The 22,723-nt window shown below is 34.1% G+C and overlaps 1 protein-coding gene across 1 annotated transcript in view; it reads left to right on the forward strand.

The window, feature by feature from the left end:
* LOC150101624 (demethylase ALKBH6) overlaps window positions 1-22,723 on the forward strand; it is a 68,410-nt gene that overhangs the window by 25,493 nt on the left and 20,194 nt on the right. Inside the window, exons 2-4 of the mRNA XM_090400497.1 lie at window positions 8,513-8,642; window positions 17,057-17,103; window positions 22,354-22,458. Coding sequence (XP_090256623.1) covers window positions 8,513-8,642; window positions 17,057-17,103; window positions 22,354-22,458 — 282 coding nt within the window. The remainder of the gene's footprint in view (window positions 1-8,512; window positions 8,643-17,056; window positions 17,104-22,353; window positions 22,459-22,723) is intronic.

Raw genomic sequence — 22,723 nt, forward strand, 5'->3', positions numbered from 1 at the left:
CATTACCCCTATCCAGTTCAGCTGTCACTGTGTTATAAAACATGAGCAAGTTACTGAGGCATGATCTACCCTTCACAAAACCATGTTGTCCCCCATACAATATCCCATTTTCATCTATCCAATTCTGTATTCTTTTCTTGACTAATTTCTCTAAGACCTTGACAATGATTCCTGATATGCTAATCGGTTGGTAATTTACAACAGTGGTCTTGGAACCACCTTTATGCAGTGGAACTATTTTCCCCTCCTTCCACCTGCTCGGGACTAACCCAGACCCGAGACTCAAATTAAACAAAATGGTCAAGGGTACTGACAATTCATTAGCTGCTTCTCGTACTACACGAGCTGGTATACCATCCAACCCCACAGGTGTATTGACATTGAGGTTATGCAATAGACTACTCACCTCTATTTCATTCACCATAATTCCCTTATAATCTACTGGTTTATTCGTTTCTGCAATGTCACCACCTGGATGATATATTCTTGCAAAGTGCTCACTCAGTAACTCAGCTATCTCAACTGATTCATTTACCTCCCTACCATCGGCATTCTTTAAAATCATTCTGCCATGTACATTTTTCCTTTTACTTGCTACATATCTAAAAAACTGTTTAGGATTCTCTTTAGCCTGCATGGCCAATGTTCTTTTGTAATCCTTTTTTGCTTTTCGTACCACACTCGTCACCCTTCTGGCCTGCACTTTATACCGTTCATGTGCCTGCCGGTCACCTTTCTCCTTAAATTCCCTCCATAGTTGTTTCTTTTTTTGCAGCTCAAGCTTAATGGTGTTATTCATCCATTTAACCCCTACTTGATTTATTATTCGGACTAGGTATACAGTCAGCCATTGCTTCATGCAAGCACTTCTTAACCACATCCCATGCACTATCAACTTCTAGTCCTTGCAGTTGTACATGCCATGGCACTGAGCCAATCAAACTCCTAAGTTTATCATACTTTCCAGCCCGATAATTCCACATGTACCCTGTCTTAATTGAAAATTCTACACCTTTAGCCACCTCCCAACATTATCACCTCTTTTTTAGAAAAGAGGTGATAATGTTGGGACATTAGAAAATCTTCAAAATGAGCAAAAATTTTGAATCATTCCATATATGATATTTTCAACATATCTACGAGGATATGCATAAGATATTATCGTAAATGCATAATACAAATTAAATAAAAGATGAAGGCAAAGAATCGCTGCTAAAATATCATTGGATATAAATTTTTGATACCAAAAAGACAGTCGGAAACCGAGTAATGCAATTTAGCATTTTAACATTTTTTTTTTTTTATTTTGTCTTTATGAATAACAAAAAATCGTTTCTAAAACTGAAATGTGATGATCCATATAATGCTATTTGGCTAGAAACGAAAGCAAAAGGACATTTATTTCAATAAATATTATTTAAAAATATAAATATTTGACATAATATTTTCAAAGCAAACATTTGAAAATTCTGAAATTCGAAAAAAAATTATTCAATTATTATACATAAAGTGAAAGAACAATCAGTGCAACTCTTCTGGTGCACTGATTTGTAGAATAAAATACATCAAATTTACTACCACTAAATAGATTCATTGCAAAAGCTGATCAGTGGTCATTTCAGGATAGATTTTTTTTTCGCATATGTGAAATTCGTTTCAATTTTTGGGAAGAGACACAATAAATCATTTTAGAGGCAAGAAAGGTCAAATAACTTAGAACAGTAAATGAAATTCTAAACAACACAATAGACAGGGGGAAACACAAAGGTCACTCAGCAACAGTTAATCCACTAATGGCTATAGAATAACCGTAATGAGATTAACGGCGGAGGAAGGTAATGGCATGATAAAAGGTAGAATGCCGACGAAGTTTTGATTCATGAAAAAAGCTAAGGAGAGCTGACTATATCATCCACACCAGCCGGTTGGGAGGTTAACTATAAGAATCTTTGGATCTCCATCGTACTTCCAAAGTTCTGTATTTATCCTGTCTAATCCAGTAAATTTTTTATTTATTTATTTTTTGATATTTTTGCTTCATTTAGTTTCTCCAATCTCACTGGTTCCATGTATGTACTAATTTCTTCATTGTTATTTTCTATTTATTAATTTGGACCATACCACAAATTGTTTCTATCCATTGTTGGTCTTGTATTATTAGTGGAGTGACAGAGACTGCAACCTGTAGAGCAGGTGCCCCTCCCTCGATGAGTTCTTGAACTCAATGGAGTTGTTATGTAATAATAATAATTATATTGATTTGTTCCGTATCTCTTTCTTTATCATTAAATTTCTAATATTTAGGATGTTTATTGATAAATCTGTTCCAAGAATCTTGGTGAACTTTCTTTTCTATGCTTTTGTGCGTGTGTATTTAAAAAAAAAAAAAAAAATAGGAGAGAGAGTCATTAAAATTATTGAACATATGTTTTTTAATTTAATTTACACACACACACACGAGGGGTAGATCTGGAAAGTTATAATAAACATCTAGAACAAAATGATATTAAAGCAACTGATATAACTGCAAGAAAGAACATGCTAGCTTATATAGTGAAACCTGTGGCATATCTATAGAATAACACATATTCCACAGTAAATAATTTTTATTATGTAAATATTTCATCTTATATATCATAAGACATCAGTGCAATTATTGAACAATAGGAAATGAAAAACAGTAGCACATATGCTTAAATTGGAATCTATATATATATATATATTCATTCATTCATTCTTTGGATGAATCTCTGAAACAAGAATTGGAAATTGTCAAAGAGACAGCCATGCTGAATGGATATAATTCAATAGTAACCCAAAAAATAAAACCACTCTCCTATAAATTGACCCAGATAAGAAGGCTGCAGGACTCCTATACCATATATTAAAGGCATCTCTGAATGTGTGGCAAAAAATAATAATAAACTCACTGCTACCTATAAACCCATCAACCAAATTTCACAACTTGCTGCCTTCTCCCAAAGAAACTCACCAATGAGCCTACCTGGTGTATACAAAGTACTATGGATGAACAGGAAGATCTATAAATTGATGTATCTCTGAACATCAAGACCATATCTGTCTCATAAATCTTGCCTTGCACACAATATGGCATTGAAAATGCTAATCACAGGATCCAATGGCTAAACGCTAAGTTACTACACAGATCCATATATAAACATAGACGTTTATATAAAGAAAGTGCTGAAGCCTTACTTCATAGACCTAATCTTAATTGTAACAACTGTCTCACTATTCGAAAGTTTGGGAAATCATCCTCAGTTGTATTAAACAAATTTCTATTTTAGTTCTAATTTCAACACATTAATTTTAATCTATCAACATGGAAATGCATATGTAGAGGAATTCCACTTGAAGCATGTGCATTACTGTTTTTTAATTCATTTCCTATTGTTTGATAATCATATCGATGATATCTTATGACATAAAATATTTGCGTAATAAAGTTATTTACTGTGCATACCTGCTATTCTATAGTTACAGAACATACTAGTAGCAGAGTTATGAAGATAGCTTATGTCCTTGTATATTATATTATTTTTTGTGGTTATATCAGTTGCTTTAATATCATTTTGTTATAGGTTTTTATCAGAACTTTCCTGGACCCCCCCCCCCCCATGTGTGATTTTTTTTTTTTCTCCTGTATGCTAACAAACAAATAACAAGTCTTGGTTCATGTGAAACCTTACTTGTTCATGTTCCCAGTATTCAAAGCACAGCATTCTGGTGTTGTGAAAGTGGTGGAATGCACTTTTACACTTTCTCAACATGTAAAAAAAAAAAAAAAATCCACTCCTCACTCAATATTTAACCATAACTATATGCACTTTCTGGGGATGGCCTCTTTTTCACTTATTCTTTACTATGTAATCTCTTTTGTTTTAAAACTTGATTTCCTTGCCAAGTTAAACATCTATCATATTATTTTGCTTATTCAACAAACTACAATTTACATGACTTCAGCCTCTTCATAATTAATTCATTTTTTATTGGCAAAGTAATTTAAGATAATTCTTTCCTGGCTTTAGGGAAGTTGTTCATTTCTAGAATTGCTATTAAGATTTTTTATTCAGCTGGACCATTTGTAAGGGATTAAATGAGTCAACAATTTTCTATTGTATGTGTGCTAAAACTGCTCTGGGTTTAATTGTAAAAAGGTGCATTTCATAACAAGAATGTTATGAAATGCACCTTTTGTATATAACTACAGATAGTAGTTCCAGACCGAAAAATACTGTTTTAATCTGTAGAACAGTACTAGCATTGGGAGCTTAACACGAAATGGTCTGAAGTAATGCTTGTTGCAAAGGCAGCTGAAGTACCCAGTGTAATTTTGGTGTGCTAATTAAACAAGTTTGTTTTCAGAATTTTCCTTTTTATATGATAAAACCAGCATGAAGAGTTGCAAGACCTATAACACTACAGTGGCATGTGTTGGTAAGTGATGAGGAGAAAGAGGTAGCCTTCTGATATGCTTCTTGATGAGTTGGAGATTGTACTTGGTGGGAAAAACAGTGTGTGAGGGATTGTTTCAAAGAATAGAAGTGGTCAGTATATTTGGAATTATAACTTGTTGGGCAGTGGCCAATGAAAAGTACTTATAGAAAAGGCACAGCACAGAAACAGAGCACATATGGGGAAAATGACTGAAGTCAGTCAGAGGGAAGGGTCATATATTAAGCAAATTGCCCTCTTCTGAATATCATAGAGAATTCTTAGGAAGGTCTTGGGTGCACCATCTCAAATGTGGAAACAATATTCCAATGTCAGTCAGATCTGAGACTTAGTGTTAGGAGTTGAGAGGAAAAGAAGTAATGTTTTGAACAGAAAAGAGCAAGATTTTTTTAGAAGCTCAGGAGGCTATGTATGTAATATGTTTGTGTCATAAAAAATTGGATGTGACATTCAACCCAAGAAGAGAAAAGTGATCTTGAAAGGAAATTTGAACATAAAAAAGAGGGAATGAGGTAGGATCTTTCTTGTGGGTAATAAGGCAGGACTGAGTTTTTATGACATTGAACTTTATGTTATCTTCATTCCATTTGAAGATGTTGAAGAATAGTGTTTGTCATTGGTTATGGAAGATCTTGAGCCATCTGTCATTTGAGTACTAAGGGTTTCTCGAATGAAGAGTACCATCATTGGAAAGCTGTGAATAAGATTTGAAGTCTGTGGTCATTCATGTAAATGAAGAGTTACAGGTGAGAATATAGAACCCCAGGTTACTTTGAGCATTGTTGGAGAAATCTGAGCAGAAGCAGTCCACTGTGATATGCATTAAACAACCTGAGAGCTAAGCTGTCAATCCCATCAGAGTGCAGGAGGGAGGCCATAAGAGAATTGCAGAAACCCATATTGGTGAACACTAATGAATATCCAGGTAGTGAAGCTGGTTGCTGATAACCTTCTCCATCACTTTTGAAAGTACTGAGGCAAGAGCAATGGGATGAGTTAGATGGCTGACTTTATGTCTCCCTTTTTAGGGTATAAGCTGGACATAGGCTTGCTTCTGCACTTTGGGTAGATGATAGTCCTGCAAGTGGAAGAATGATGTTTGCTAATTCACTGGAGCAGTGACCATGGAAGTACCTGTAGAAGACAGCTGAAGCATTGCACTTGTGAGATAGAGGGTGAAATGAGCCTATGAAGGAAGAGATCTATGATATGATATTTCTGAATTTTTAGGGAAGTTTTAGATGTACCATCCCAAATGTGTGAACAGTATTATAAGAATGGGGAGATTTGGTATTTATATAGGGTTGGTAGGTGTAAAATAGCTTCTTGAGCAGAAAAGTACCAGGTTTTTTAGATGATAAGAAGTCTGTTAATGTGATATTAATGCAATGTTTGTGCCAGGAGAGGCTGGAGGTAAATGTCAGTCCAAAAAGAGAGAGAGAGAGAGAGAGCTAATCCTGTCTGTTTGTGTATTACTTCAGGACAGGGGAATGAGAGTTGAGATCTGGTTTTTTGAGAGAAAAGGTAGAACTGCATTTTGGCAGCATTTGAAAATGACCAGGTTATCCTTGCCCCACTGAGGGATGGTGAGATCAGTGTTTGAAGCAGTAGTTGCAGATGAATTAATGTTAGGGATATCTGAGAACTTACATGGCTTGTCAAAGGAGTAGGACGAATAGAATGTGTGCTATGGTCAGCTAAGCCATGGATAGGATTTGGTGGTGATCGAGTGTAGGTGGTTGAATGGAGCCCTGAGGCACTTCTGCATTGGTGGCAGTGCTCTTAAGAGAGGATATTGTTCCACCATGACATGCTATGAATGACCAGAGAAAAGGCTGGATATCCAGTTAACGGGGGATGGCAGGCAGACTGAAGGAAGGCAGTTTGCAAAGCAGGCTTCAATGTCAAACACAATAGAAAGCTGTGAAAATGTCAAGAGCAACAGCACATATCTGGCAGTCACGGATGAGCATCTAGGTAGTGAAGAAGTTGACTATTGATAACTTTCTCCATTATTTTGGAGAGGATTGAGGTGATGATAATTGTTCTGCAGTCAGTTGGTAGGCTTTTATCTCCCATTTCTAGAATGGGTTCGATATATATGCTTGCTTCCATGTGATGGGAAAGGTGCCAGCTGAGTATAGAAAATTGAAGAGATGGGAGGGTAGGTGTTAGCTCAGGAGCAGTGTTTGAGTATAATAGGGGAGATGCCATTGGAACCAGAAGACTGAGGCCAGGCTATGTAATTTTTTTTTTCCCCAAAGGGGGAGGAACATGGTGCTCAGTTGCTGGCATTGGAAGTGATTTGCTTTCACCATCTATGTAGGAGTTAAAGTGATTCCAGCAGTTCAGTTTTGTCTTTGGCTGTTGTACTGCTGCACCATCTGGACGAGAGAGGTGGAAATGCAAGTGAGCAGATGTTTCTGGGTACTAAAGACATGGCTTCCATTTGGACAAAACTAGTTTTCTGCTGTTGGTCTTTGTTAAGTTGGATTTGCTGGTAGCAGTTTTAAATTTATTGCCTGCTTCAGAATAGACAGAGTATGAATCCAGAGTTCTTGATGCAAGCCATCTGTGCTAAGCTGGGTTTTTTCCTTTCTTCTGTTGAAAGTGGATGTGGATTTTTGGTGGAATGTGGGATGAAGGCTTCCAGGCTAATTTGTTTAAGTAGGAATTCTTACAGAAAGAATTACAACATATTCCACCTTTTTTTTTTTTATTTAATATGGTTTAAGGATTATTTCATCAAACAAGCTTGCTTTTAGCAGTTATGGTATCTCTACCTCTTCAAACAGAGGAAATAACTAGCTAGCATTCCTATTCTTTATGTGCAAGGCATTAGTGAATGCATAGTGAAAATTTTAAAATCACTGAATATATTTTGTTGCCATTCCATATCAGAAAAATCTTCCTTTCTCATTTCTAAGGACAAGTTTCCACCTCTTAGTTATCCAGGCATCTACCAGATTCCTTGCTCTTATGGGTTATCTTATTTCAGATGAAGAAGATGATCTGCTTTTATTTGATTAGAAGAATGCAAGTCTTAAATTAAATACTATAAACCTAAACATTCTGGGCTTGTAGAGCATGCTATCAACACTAAACATAATTCATTGGAACAAAAGTTCTTAATGAAAGTCTTTTCCTCATAGAACAGCTTTATAAAGAAACCTGTGGAACTTTACTTCATTGTCCTAACTTAAGCAGATCCAAAGGTCTACGTCTATCCCCTTTGTGGTAAATAGTACTTTTTAAATACTTATATATTTTTTAAATAAGCTAGGAAATTTACCAACTGTTTTAGTTATCTTACATTAACTACTTAGGTGGCACTTTTTAGAATTGTTAATATTTAATTGCCATTTTGTGATCTTGTACTGATGATGCCTGATATTTATATGAAAATTCTATACTAATAAAGTATTTTATGTGAGTTTTCCTCTGGTGTTATAATTCTCTTCAGTATGCCAACTCACAATATCTCATTTTTGAAACTAAAAGATTCCTAAGCTCTTCCCACTCATACCTGTTACCACTTATCCTTTCTCTTATCCATCAAGTTTTGTAAATTTACACACTAAAACTTATTCATTGAAAATCTAGCCTTATCATTCACAAAATGTAGGTAATATCTGTGCATGTATTAGCGGTCTGAACAAGACTTTTCTTTGTTAGTTGGAGACTTAGCTGTTGGTATCAGTAATGCTCTTTCATAAGATCCAGTTCAAATTCTGTCTAGGAGGCAAACCTTTAAGGGTTTTTCATCTGCAAGTGAGTTAGGTAGTCTCATACAGAGGTGAAATGGTTTTCCTCCTGGTTTTTTCATCTTGTAAAACTGGACATAACAATACATGCAATTAAAAGCCAAGACATTGGCTTCATAGCCTGAGTTGCTTCTGTAATCCAAAATGTTACTTTCTGAAAAATGAGAGTAATTTAAATTTATTAAAATGGACTTACTATGTATTTTTACATAGTTGTATAGTTTAAAATTTTGATATATATATAGTATAATAATATATGTTGTTTGCTGTAGTTGCTGCCAACTGTCTACTATATTCCAAATTTTGTTACAAGGACTGAAGAAAAAAATCTACAAAATAGTGTGTATTCTGCACCAAAACCGAAATGGACCCAGTTGGCTCATAGGAGGTTGCAGAATTGGGGTAAATAAAGTTATTTCTGGTCTTTTGATATATATAGTTAAAATAAACTTATATTCAATTTTTAAAGAATTTCAGCTATAACCAAGGTTTTTTAACAAATGTATTACTTTATGCTATCTGATTTCTGCAAAAAGCCATCAGATGTAACTGTTTGACTGCTTCCATCCCTTTCTTGTCCATATGGCACTGCTGCAACATATTATTATTATTACGGCTGACTCCAGGGAGTCCTTAGACTCATCAAGGGAGACCCTAAACATCATATCCACACAACTATTCGACATTCTCACAGTATCTATCATACCTTGTCTTGAACTCATTCACTGTCATAGCATCCACAACAAACTGGCAGCTTATTCCACTCATTTACCACTCTAAAAGTAAAGAACCCAGCTCTAACACCCTTGCTAACCACACTCTTGCCCAGTTTCCATAGATGTCCCCTAGTCCTTTCACCACCAGTCTTGATCTCAAAAATATCCTCTGAATTTATCCTATAGAAACCCTTTAGCAATTTGAGTGTCTCAATTATATCTCCCCTTTTCCACCTATCAACTAATTTCTGCAACCCACAAATCTTCAACCTGTTCTCATAAGGTTCATTCCATAGACCTGCTGTCATCTCAGTCACTCGCCTCTGGATCCTCTCCACCTCCTCCCCATCAAGAAGAAACCTCTGTGACCAAATCTGGGTACAGTAGTCGAGATGAGGTCTTATCAAGGCTCGGTACAGAGGTACAATAACTTGCTTGTCTCTGCTCATCAATGTATTTTTCAACAACTCAGTGAATTGATAAGCTGATTTAATCACTTTTGCAGTGGGCCCCCTAAACTTCATCTCCCTATCCACCAACACTCCCAAGTCCCTGGCCTCATCAATCTCCTGGAGTACAGTTCCACCAATGTAGTATACTGCTGCTAATCTTTTCATCCCAAGCATAGCCTTACACTTTGCCACATTAAACGGACATCCATTCTCCTTAGCCCAGTCCTCCAATCTATCCAAATCATCATGCAAAATTTTGACATCATGTGCATTCACTATTGCTCTACCCATCTTTGCATCATCAGCAAACAAATGAACGGATTAAATAGTAGTGGTCCAAGAACAGAGCCATGCAGCACACCACTAGTCACAGGCTGTCTTTTGGACTCGACTCCTGAATAAACTACTCTCTGATATCTCTCCATCAACCATCCACCTATCCATCTCACCAACCTTATATCCATTCCCATTTGTTGTAATTTACGGATTAGAATTCCATGTGGTATCCTGTCAAATGCCTTAGCCAGGTCAAGCAGTATCACTGTAAACCCATTACCCTTGTCCATTTCAGCCATCATTGTTATAAAACTTGAGCAAGTTACTGAGGCATGATCTACCCTTCACAAAGCCATGCTGTCCCCCCGTACAGTATCTCATTATCATCAATCCATTCCTGTATTTTTCCCTTGATTACTTTCTCCAAGACCTTGACAACGACTTCTGATATGCTGATTGGTTGGTAATTTGCAACAGTAGTCTTAAATCCCCCTTTATGCAGTGGAATTATTTTTCCCTCTTTCCACATCTTCGGGACTAAACCAGACCTGAGACTCTGATTAAACAACATGGTCAAGGACACTGATAATTCTTTAGCTGCCTCACGTAAGTCCCTTGTCGGTATACCATCCAATCCCACAGCTGTATTCACATTAAGGTTCTGTAATAGATTATTCACCTCCACTTCATTCATCACAATTCCCGTATAAACTAATGGTTCCTTCATTTTTTCAATGTCACCACCTGGATGATATACTCTTGCAAAGTGCTCTCTCAGTAATTCCACTATATCGACTGATTCAGTAACCTCCTTACCATTGTCATTCCTTAAAAATCATTCTGCCGTGTACAATTTTTTTTTTTTTGCTTGCAGCATATTGAAAGAATTGTTTGAGGTTCTCTTTAGCTTGCATAGCTAGTTTCCTTTCATAATCCGCTTTGTTTTTGTGCTCTAATATTCTCACTTACATCCTTAAATTTTGCACCCGGTAAGTATGATTTAGTTAAACTCCCATCTATCACTCCTCTTAATAACGAGTCACCATACAACACTTTCCTTCATTTCAAAAACTCTCCCACTCTTACGCTTATTTTTCCTTTCAAACACTTGTTTATTTCTGTTAGCCGAGGGAGGCACTCTGGAAAGAGTTTTGCAGGTGCTCTGACTCTCACTGCACACTGTGTATCATTGCGTGCAACCTAGCAATCTCACTCACTACAAATAATTCCTCATTTTTTTCATCATTTAAACCATTTTCTCTCTGTATAGTTGCTTTCACTCTCTCTTTGATCACCACTCTCATTGCCATCTTGTACTACATCGCAATTTCCTCTCAAGCCACTATTTTCACTCACATTCTGGCTTTCTTTAACCAAAAATATCACGACCTGAGACATACTTCAATTCCTCACTTTGCTTATACTTTCTGCACATTCTCCCACCACTCTCACTATCCATCCAAACTCCAGCCTCCTTTGGGAATGCATACATCCCACACCCACACACACACACACATCACATTTGATAAACTCTCTCACGTTATAGTTTTTGAACAAAGGCATCGTATTTTTGGATGCCATTATCTTACGTCGCATTGGCGCCATGTGCTATTCCATGAAACATATTATTATTAAAATACTAAGTTTAAATAAAATGTAATTCACACAGACACAACAAGCTACCAAAAATAAACAATGCTATGTTAAATTTTAAACCAATATTCCAATTTTCACTCAAAATTATACCTAGCTTTCAGGAGCTCTCTGAAAACACTACACACCATGTAGCCCTTTAGTGGCAACGTGTCACTATATATAAAAATAAAGCTTACTTAGCATAATCTTCAACTCTTGCATAAACAGTCAAAGCAAATAATTTCCTACCATACTAGAAATAGTGTCGCATGTTTGTGGTCTTTCACTATAAAGATATGTGAAGGATCTTAATCCACATTATTGTCTGGTGATTGTCTGCCATATCTAACTAATACCAATAACTTTTTGGTCTCATTACATCTTCCTAGTGCTAAGAACCTATCTTCCTGATATTTCTGTCAATGTATATGCATGATAGTCAACTGCTAGACTGATGAGTGTTCAGGGTAACTTAAAACATACCATTTCGAAGAGAAAGCAAGAGTTGATTCTTTAGCCAATCCTCTTTCTCATCATATTTCCAGTTTTCATTTTCATTCTTGACAAAACTAGTCTGTATTCTTGGTTTTCCCTAACTGAGCATCCCTTTGTAACTTAGTTGGAACTAACCCTTCCCCTGACTATTCATTGAACATCTCCAATGAATCTCTCATTATGATCACCTTAAGTATAATGAATTTTTTTTTAATGATTTAAAAGATTTGACTCACTAAGTCATTAGTGGTCATAGCTCTATGCCTCAGTTCATTTATGTACTATGATAAGACTTGCAGTCTTCATGTTGCTCTTTTTTGTCTCATCTATTTCATATCTTTCTCCATACACCATACTAATGCAAGATGATGCAAGTTCCATCTTTTTCCCATTGACACTTCATTGATGGTGTCTATATTCAGTTTTGTTGAGTTTAAAGTTTTGTTCCACTAGCTGATTTATATGTACTGATATCCTGCTACATGTTTGGTGGGGGAGAGAATTGTTTAATTGGGCAGCTGATATGACATTTGATAGTGTTACACCATTTTTGTTATTGCCTTGGCCATAATGCATTTTTGTGCCTAATTGTACTGAAGATGCCTGTGACACACGGGCGAAAATTATACCATTAAATAATATTTCTACGTGAGTTTTTCCGTTATTTATTATATATAGTTAAGTATAGTTATGGATATTAAATAAATCAGAATGGACTTGCAGTATACAGTTCAGCTTATGTGATAGGCTAGAATTATTCACTGTGATGACAAGTCTGCCAGATTTCATATAGTCAATATTTAAATTACCAATAAACTAAATAATTATAAAGACCGATTTCACATCAGTTCAAAGTAGTTGTGCCATAGCTTTTCATTGGATCAACACAAAATGTATTGCAGACAATGAGGAAATAGCAGGAGAGAAAACAAATTGTGTTTTTGTGACAGTAAAATAGAGCAAATAACGAAATTGAAACATGTTCTTCATAAAAGCAGAAAACTTCTATTTTAGAATCAAGAGAAATTAACATGGCAAAAGAGCATTTTAAAGAATTTATTTTCAATGAACAAAATATGGAAAAGTAAATTGCTGAGACTGCTGGAAACACATATACCTAAGTGCTCTCTATGGCTGTAAGATGTGGGTGAGTCAAAGACTCTGTGAGATGAATATTGGCATTCAAAAGAACATCTTATAGAAAGATTCTATGGGTTGTATGAATGTAAAATAACGAACGAACTGTATCATAAACTGCAAAGAAAATCTCATTGGAAAATAATTCAAATGAAAACTAAAGTTTTTGGACATCTGCAGTATGGATAACAGCAGAAAGATCCAAACCTTGATACTTAGTATAAATAGAAAAGGATGGCTAAGTCAAGAGTGTAATAGATGTGAAAAAGTAGTGTGGAAAGAGTTTGAAGGATTTGAGCCACCTGGCAGTGGACAGAGAAATGGCAAATAATGGTGAAACAGGCATCAGACACCAGCAGGCATTGGACCCATGGGCAAAGATGAGGAATGCTCGATTTTTTAGTCAAAATCCATGTTTTACTTCCATATGTCATTGACTGGAAGTATACAGCTTTTGAATATTTTCTTTTAAGGTAGATTGGGATTCTTCCTTTGAGTGCTTCATGGTGTTTTCCAAAGGCTATCTGACAAGTTGAATTCTACTTGTACTTTTTTGCAGCCTCCTGTGATCTTTTGTCCTAGGTAAACATAGGAAGTTACTATATCAATTTCCTTTCTTTTTTACTTTTTGTATTCAATTCATTGATCATTTGTTAAAATTCTGCAGAGCTTGCTTAAAGAATATTAGCAAATCATAGGTGATTTAGCTGTTTCCTATTTATCATAATTCCTCTATTTTTCCAATCCAGGCTTTTAAAATTTTCTTCTAGTAAATAATTCAAGTGAAATTGCATCCATCTGTCGAACTCCTGTTTTTGTAGGAAATTTCATATAGCTCACATTTAAAATTGAATCAAAATGACAAGGGATTTTGGTATTCATTTATTATTATTATTTATTTTTTTTTTTTTCAGTTATTTGTCTTGCTACATACATGATCAGTAATGCTGTAGTTTTTTCTTAATCCTGCTTATTCTGGAATTTGACAAAAATCTAATTTGGTTTGCATTCTGTTGCTAATGATTTTTGTAAAAATTTTGTATATTGCTGAAAGGAGACTGATAATCAGTAATTTTTTTAATAGCTTCTCAGTTTCCTTTTTTTTATTCTTTTTTTATTTTTTTAAGAATAGCATTATTTCAGTATGTGCTGTTATACTGTAATAAGTTTTTTTTCTCTCTCTCTACTGGATAAAAAGAGAATTATTATTTTCAAGGCATTAAAAAAAGCCTGTTTTTAAACCAAAAGCAGTGCAGATTTTTTTTAAATAAATGGGACAGATTTCTCTTTATAATAGTAAACAATTTTTATGAATCCAGGTTTTTTAAAAACAATTTAACAAAAAAAAGCATAACTTATTAAGTAATGGAGCTACCCTTCTTGTACAACTGGAGGCTAAGTTAAATGACTATTTATTATAACATTTTAATTTATATTAAGAGTAATTAATGACATACCTCACTGTATATTTTTAGAAAGTAGAGACAGGGAAGTTGGACAACTTGATTAAGCCGAAAAGGTGTTGAAAATGAAACTGTTATGTGAACTTGTATGTATAGTCAAAAAGAAAACGTAGATTATGGACTTTAAAAAAAAAAATTTAAATATGAAAACTAAAAAAAATTGAAATAATAAAATTTAGACCAAAAGAGGAACAAAAACTAGTTAAGTATATACAGGACCAGCAACATGATTGTTATGCTGGCCATTTTGTGGGACTTGTCACAAGATACAGTATAAACTTATCATCTGATTTTGGCTATCTCTACTTTCTAAAAATATAACAGATATCTTTTTAATTACTCTTAATATAAATTAAAATTTTGTTATCTATTTAACTTCGCATATGGTTGGACAGTGGGGTTGCTTCATTATCTAATACAGGGCTTGGGTAACCTGAGGGCTACATTAAAAAATTATCCGAGGGCCGCATCACAATGCGTATCTTGGGCAGCAGCGACATAACCTCGAAAGCTGAACAAATGAACAACACTAATCTTGCTCGCATTCCCCCGTGAGCACAAAGAGCATGCACGTTGGAACAAAGCAGTGTAAGAACGCTTCTAATACACATTAGATTCAAATTATTTTATTTTTTCACTCATGAAAATCAAAACCCACAGATTGCCGCACAAAATTGCACTGCAGGCAGTGCTTTGGACAGTCCTGATCTAATAAGTGTTGCTATTTTTTAAAATTATTATTAGTGCTTTATACTTTGATTAAAACAAAACATGACCTTTTTGCTAGTAAACTGAGCTGCTATAATTTTGAATGAAGACACCAAGTGAGAAAACTTCAGATTGGTGAATAGTTCATTCCAGTACTTTAGCTAGCTTATTACTGCTTATGATAATGAATGAGATTTTCTATTGAATAGATAGTTATACAGTTGTTTTTGTGTGCCATGCTTTAATCACTTCGTTACAAGGGAAATTGGGGGAAAATGTTATCTGAGAATAAGTTTTTTTTGCTAAGTACTTAATGCATTACTGATAAATTAAGTGGCTTATTATGCTATTTAATACATATAATTATTTTGTTCAGTATTCAAAGTCTTGCTGCCAGTATATATACACACACTTTTACCATTACCCAGCACAAAAAGTTGTCATTAACATGCTAAAAAACAAACAAAAAAAATTAGATTTGTTTGGCTAATAAGCAAACACTTCAGCATTAATTAAAACTTTTCAGAAATAATTTCCTGAAATATGGCTGCATATAGTAAAAATATTAACGAAATTCTTCATAAGACTGCACCTAATAATAAAAATAAACTAGATTACAATGAAACTCTAGCCATTAAAGGGATATTAGATAAGATAAATGGAATACTACACAAATATAACCTTAATGCCACCTTTAAACTTCCTGCAAAATTAAAGAACTTATTCAACTCTTCCAAGGATCTCCTGGTCCATCTACCCTTTTGAGTGCACCTGTAACTTGCCATCTGTAGGTGAAACTGGATGCAAAATACCTATCCAGAAAAAGGAACACATTAAAGTTAAGAACTATAATAAATCTAGCCATTCTGATCATACCCTGAATACTCTACAAAGAATTGACTGGAAAGGCACCTATTCATTACATCACACCAAAATATGGTATGATTGGAAATTTAAGGAGGCCTGTGAAATTCTAATCAACCACCCTAATCATAACAGTAATGGTCTAAAAATCTCAAGAATATGAATGGCACATATTCTACCCACATAACCTTTTTTTTATTATAAGATCTCATTAGAAATTATAATTAGGACTGTAGTACTCCATGATCTTAGCCTTAATATAACAAACACTTATATTAAAATGTTGATTAGGCCACCAATGCTGTATTTAAAGATAATGAATTTGTTCTCTGAATTTGTTTAAAAAAAAAAAAAAGAAAGAAAAGAAAAAAAAAAGATATATAGCTTTGATATAGGATTCTTTTCACTGGAAGTCAGGCCAATAGAATAATAGTTGATCAAATCATTGTCACTTTGGCATACTGTTTGAATTGTAATGTGGCTCGTGTGTGTGTGTGCATGTGAATACTCCAGATGATTACCTTAATATGAAGGTCAACTTCAGGAAATTAGCTATTTTTAAGAAGTAGTAGTCTCCATAATTTATCAAAATTATTGCTGGCCTGGTTAGCTGAGTGGATAGCACTTCTGCTGTTTATTATGGGTATAATCTGAGCATGAATCTCATTGCAAGCAATGTCTTTAGATGGAAGATGAATTTCAGTGGCCAGTATTGAGACTACTACCATCCTGCTCTAGAAACCAAACATGGAACCATTGGAGGCCTGAAGTAGATGGAAAAAGTTCCATGTGTGGTCTTAAAGTAGGATTTCTGGATTATCAAATTCTTAGCCTGCTAACAGTACAAATATATTATAGGTTTGCAACCTTTTGTGGATGGTATTCAATTTTTGCAATTGTACATCTTAATATCATTTGCATAGGTTTCAATCGTTTAGCTATTTCTAGAAACTGGAATCTCTAAAATTACTACAAATAACAACTAATACCAAACCTAGACTTTAAACATATTGTCTAACATACTAAACAGAAAACTAAACACTTTTAAAATATCAATTATATCTTTGCAGGAGGATTGCCTCATCCAAAAGGGATGTTACCAGAACCACTTCCAAGGGTGAGTGACAATAGCAGTTATTTCACAGCTATTAGAGATATAAACACATCATTTATTGCACATGATGTAAAAAATTTTACCAGTGCATTAAACAAGACTGTATGAATTAATGTTTAGGAAAAAATGACTTATGCCATATATGTCTAAGTATGTCTTTCACTAAATTTATGTGGCATCTTCCAGACTAATAAACATGCCAAACTTAAATACTCAACAGCAGTTAACCAATAGACACACAAGATACATAACTGTAATTCCTAAACAGCTAAAAAACTTGAAATTAAATAAATTATGTAAGGATCCCCACTCTTCCTCTGCCTTTTTAACATTTTATCCAAGAACTTATTAAAGAAGCATTGTCCCTAACAAAAGGAGTAAAAGTCAGTTGGAGACAATCATGCACATATTATATATGCAGACAATGTAGTAATTATAACAAATGAAATCTCCAATACCAGCTTGAAAAATTACAAGAAATCTGTAGAAATTAATATGAATATAAATTCAAATAAAACAAAGATAATGAAAATTGGAAGACACTTAGAAGATATACAGATTACACTTAATCAGGAAATCATAGAAGAAGTTAGTTTAATTACATTAAGAGCATACTTCAAATGTAAATGACATAGCAACAGTAAAACACACGCTTCACAGCATGGTCAACTTTAAATTTGGAAAAAACAGTTGCTACAACTTTAAAAGTATGAAAATATAATATTAACAACAGCTCTCTAAGAAACTTGTACCTTAAAAGCAGAGAGGAGACTGTTGGCTTTTGAAATGAAATGGTTCAAGAAAATAACTAGAACAAATTGGACAGAATATAACACTAATGCACAAATGCTGCAAAGATTTGGATATCCCTAATTCAACAATTCTTAACACAGTTTTAAAAGCATTAACTCTGTTGGTTTGGCTTCATTGTGTGAATGGAACAGGAGACTTACCTTGTGTTTGAGGGTACAAGACCCCGGGGAAGACCAAAATTGACATGATAAAGCTCTTAAAATTGCATTGGGTCGAGTCTTTCTTATCCATGAGGGACTCAACCTTGTCTTCTTGAAGACGGAAGAGAATTCCTAAGTAGTCATAAAATTTATCAGTGCAGTTAACATCTGCCATTTCAATCTTTTTTTTTTCTTTCTTTTCTGCTTTTTTTGTAATAGTGTTAGTGTGTAGTGACAGTAGTTTTGTTAATTTTTTTTTTTCTTTCCTGCATAGGTTAATGGTGTTACAATAGCTAGTATGCCTGTCTACATAAGTGGGGGATATGCATAGAAGGAAGGGTAGTTTGAGATTTTGATCAGGATTGTAAATAGGACAGTTTGTCATTTTCAAGTTCTGTGGATTAAAAAAAAAAAAAATTATTTTTAGATGTTGCTGATTGGATAAAGACTGTTCTAGGGATCGCTCTTCCCTGTCATAGGGCTTAAATAATCAGCACATCATCCACATAGTACCACTAATTTGGTTTAAAAGTATCGTCTGATCAATCTGAAGTGTTGCATGATTAGTTACCAAGTTCCATGCTTGGTCTCTAGGGCAGGATTTGAAACGCCTAAAAAAAAATTTTTTTTTTCTTTAGACAAGCAAAATTTAGTTAATTGATGATTCCTCATACGTCTTTACCAATTCATTCCAACTCCTATATCAGATGATTTTTGCCATGGTTTTCATATTTTTCCTATAGGCCCCTCTGCAGATGCTATTTTATCATTCTAGCATACATTATTCTTCCATTTTCTCTGACTATAAAAAATCAAGTGATTGGCATCTTTTCGTTCCAGCTACAAACAAGCTTCTCACTTACTCCATCTACCTCTGTTTTCTGGAACATTTTTACCTAGCATATCCTAATGACTCTGTGGCATTTAACTCTTCAAAATAAAACATAAAAGGGTTTTTCTCTCTCTAATTTTTAGTATGAACAGCAGTAATATGCTAAAGGTTTTGCAACTTTCCTTTTGTGAATTGATACAAATGTGAAACTATTCAGCCACATGTCCAGCAACAATACACAAAGTTCAGCCTTTGTCTCGCATAAAGTATGCTAAGATAAACTTTAATTGTTTATTGATAATTCAATTATTCTAATCCTCTTAACAGATGAAATACTGTAATATTATTAATAAATGAGTTTTGCAGTGTGTTATTGAAATCTGTGAGGCATTCAAATATTTTACCTACATGTGAAGGATATAAGTTTAGACATACTTTTATACATCATTTGCATAGCTTTCTATGAAAATTCTACATTGTTACAGAATTATGTAGAAGAATTTTCAAAACATAGTAACTCAGATTGTGCTATACTGAACTTTAATGGTGATTCTAATGAAAATATTGAGCATTTTTTAAAGAATTGAGATCTCACATTTGTTTTTAAATGGCAGTTAAAAGCCAGATGACCTGCAATATGTCATTTATTCCTGAGTTTTAACCATTCAGCATTGTTTGTTTTAGTGGTAACCATCAAAATAGGACTATCTCAGATCATTTAAGTGGCATGGTTCGATGAAACAAATAAGAAATCTATTAATCCTAGATAATAAATTTTCTGTAAATGATACAATTAAGTCATGTAGCTCACATTTTAGCACTTCTGTCATTTTTAAAACCTTTAATATCTTAAGACAAAGACAATGAAAATAGGCAGAATCATTGAAAATGTCAACTATGTTGTGAATGGAGAACCTGTGGAACAAGTAAAACATTTCAGCTACTTAGGCACGATTTTTAGTGAAGATGGTAAATTAAATATGGAAATAGGCAACAGAATCAACAAAGCTGGTATGGTAGGAAGTCAATTGAATAAATTCATATGGAATAAGAGAAATTAGTCGCAATACTAAATTAGCTGTATACAAGACAGTGTTAAAACCAGTTTTAACTTATGGATCTGAGAGCTGGGTCAGAAGTAAAACACTTGACCAAAGACTAGAGACTGCAGATATGAGAGTCCTGAGAAAGATTAGAGACGTGAATAGATGGCATTAATGGCAATATCATATTAAAAACGAGGATATTAGGAAAGAACTTGACATTGTCGGCATCCAGGAATGCATTAGCAGAGCTAATCTCAGGTGGTATGGTCACTTAAACAGAATGGGTGAGGAAAGATTAGCAAAACGAGTGTTCTCTGCCAGGTTGGTAGCAAAACGACCCAGAGGAAGACCAAGATATAGGTGGATTGATGTGCCTTAGACGATAGAAATATAAGATCTGATAATGATAATATTGGAGTCTTGACAAGTAACACTGATTTTGGAGGAAAATTGTAGATAGGAAGTTAGTAATGATGTAAATTTTTCATGTAATACTATCATATCCTGTACACCCCTTGAGGGTACATGTCAGGAATTTGATGATGATTAATATCTTCAAAATTTCTTGCATGATCATTTTTTTTTTTTTTTTTTTTTTTTTTTTTTTTTTGTTTTACGCCAATGCAGAATTGTTTTGTCTGCTGAATCCCAAACAGCCAGCCTATACTTCTTCAGTCAGTATTCAGCAGAAACCTGCTAATGGGATGTGCCATGAGAAGACAAAGATTGGACATTTAGATCAGACGTGCCAGTCAGTTTTGTGCATTTTTCTCCTAGTTATTTAGATTTGAACCTTAAGTGGTCCTATATATAATATTGAAGAAAAAAATCAACACTACTTTGACCAGCTTCTCCATTTTGACATTCTGTATGTACTATGTTGCTATCTGAGAATTTGATCGATTTTAAAAATTAAAAAAAAAAAAAAAGTGACGAACTTGAGTATATCTCTGATTTATCAACTTACTCTAAGTGCATAGTATTAAATACTGTCATACTGTATTTGTAAAACATAGTGCAGAATGTGGTAATGCTTATTTTTAAACATGTACTTAAGATGAAAAGTAATCAATTCAGGGTGTTGGGGAAAGGGGGGAAAGTGCGTTTTTTTTTTTTTAAATGTTACTCAGTGATTTTGCATGTTTTCCATTAATATTCTAACATGCAGTTGTAATGTTCTAGGGTTGAGGTTTACTAAAGGCAACCTCCATTGTGAAATTTACAATAGTGTGGAATGTTTGCACATATTTATGGACATTTCTAAATGTTGTGTTTATAGAAATTAAATTTGCAAATTGATCAATGTAGTTTTTAGACTACTACAGGATTCATTTTGAATTATGAAATGCTGTCACATGGAAGTAGCACCTATAGTGGAGCTGCAAGGATGTCATAATTGCTTTCCTAATTTAAGATCTCATTTAGGATATGAGGAACCTCTTAGGATATGAAGAACATCATGCAGTGATGACATGGTTTTTCATCTTGAAAAACAGGCATTGTTGAAGGCAGTACATTTAACAGACATAATATTCAGTCTTAGTGTTTTGGCTGATTTGATGATTCTACCATGTTGTACAACATTCGTTCACGAGATCGTAGCTGAAGTGATTAATGATTTTCTTGAAATGGCAGATCTACTGAGTGATAAATTTATGCCACAAAAAACTTCATTGTTAAATCAAGAGAACTGTTCTTTCTTGTCTGAACATCTTTGTTACATTATAGGAATATCATTGAATATTTATATGATGGATTCTTATTATATAAATCATCATCATAAAAGTGTATTCTCATTTTGTAATAATGAGAATCCATCCACAAAAGGTAGTGAACTTGTAGTGCTGTTTTTATAATTAATTCTGGACATGAAGCATATTTTTGCCATATGTAGTCAAGCATTGAGATAAGGAATCTGTTAGTGTATAAATAAAAACAAAAATAAGTGTTAGCTCTGGGACTTCTGCTCTACAGACAAACATTTTGCTTTTTTCCAAAATTACTTCAAACCTTTGGTAAGCACGATGGTCAGCTTGCATCAGAAGATTATCTGGTGCTTAAAGGAACATCCATGTTATGGTAAGATTTGAACCCTCTCCCTCCCCCAAAAAAGCCTGTAGTTTGAAAAACTATCCATTTCACTAACCAGATGAAATACTTTTAGGAAGAGAAAATTCAAATTTAAGATATACTGACATTATCCTGTCTTTTTCTGTTAAAGGATATATAGAAACAGCATTACTGAAGGTAATCTCCATTTGTGTGGTGAACAAATTCAAATCTAAATTTTTCATTAAATCATATAATATATTAAATGCTTTATTTATATTTAAAAACCTGGTTTGCTGGTGGGAGGGGTTAATTACTATCTGAAACAATTGTTTCATTTTTGTAATTGTGTATTAATATTTATTTCTTACAGTGGCTTGATATATATACAAAGAGACTTGCTGTATTGGGAGTTTTTCAGGACAAGATACCAAATCATGTTTTGGTTAATGAGTATTTGCCTGGCCAAGGAATCATGGTAAGATATTTATCATAAAAATTATCTTTTAAATCAGGGAGTTCAGGTGGCGTGGGGAGCTCTGGTATGCCTTAAAATTTGTATAATTGACAGGCTAATTATATTTTATTTCAGATATACTGTTATATCTGCAGTATGAAATGTTAGCATTCACTTTTTTAAAATAATTGTACCTTGAATTGTATTACTTCATTAAGGCTGTTATTATATAAATTGCATGGTACATTTCTGCATATGTTTTAAAATGATCTCTTCAAACACTCAA

This window comes from Typopeltis vanoorti, chromosome 11 (genome assembly GCF_054136105.1).
Source record: "Typopeltis vanoorti isolate ZY-2024b chromosome 11, IOZ_Tvanoo_1.0, whole genome shotgun sequence".
Taxonomy (NCBI): Eukaryota; Metazoa; Arthropoda; class Arachnida; order Uropygi; family Thelyphonidae; genus Typopeltis; species Typopeltis vanoorti.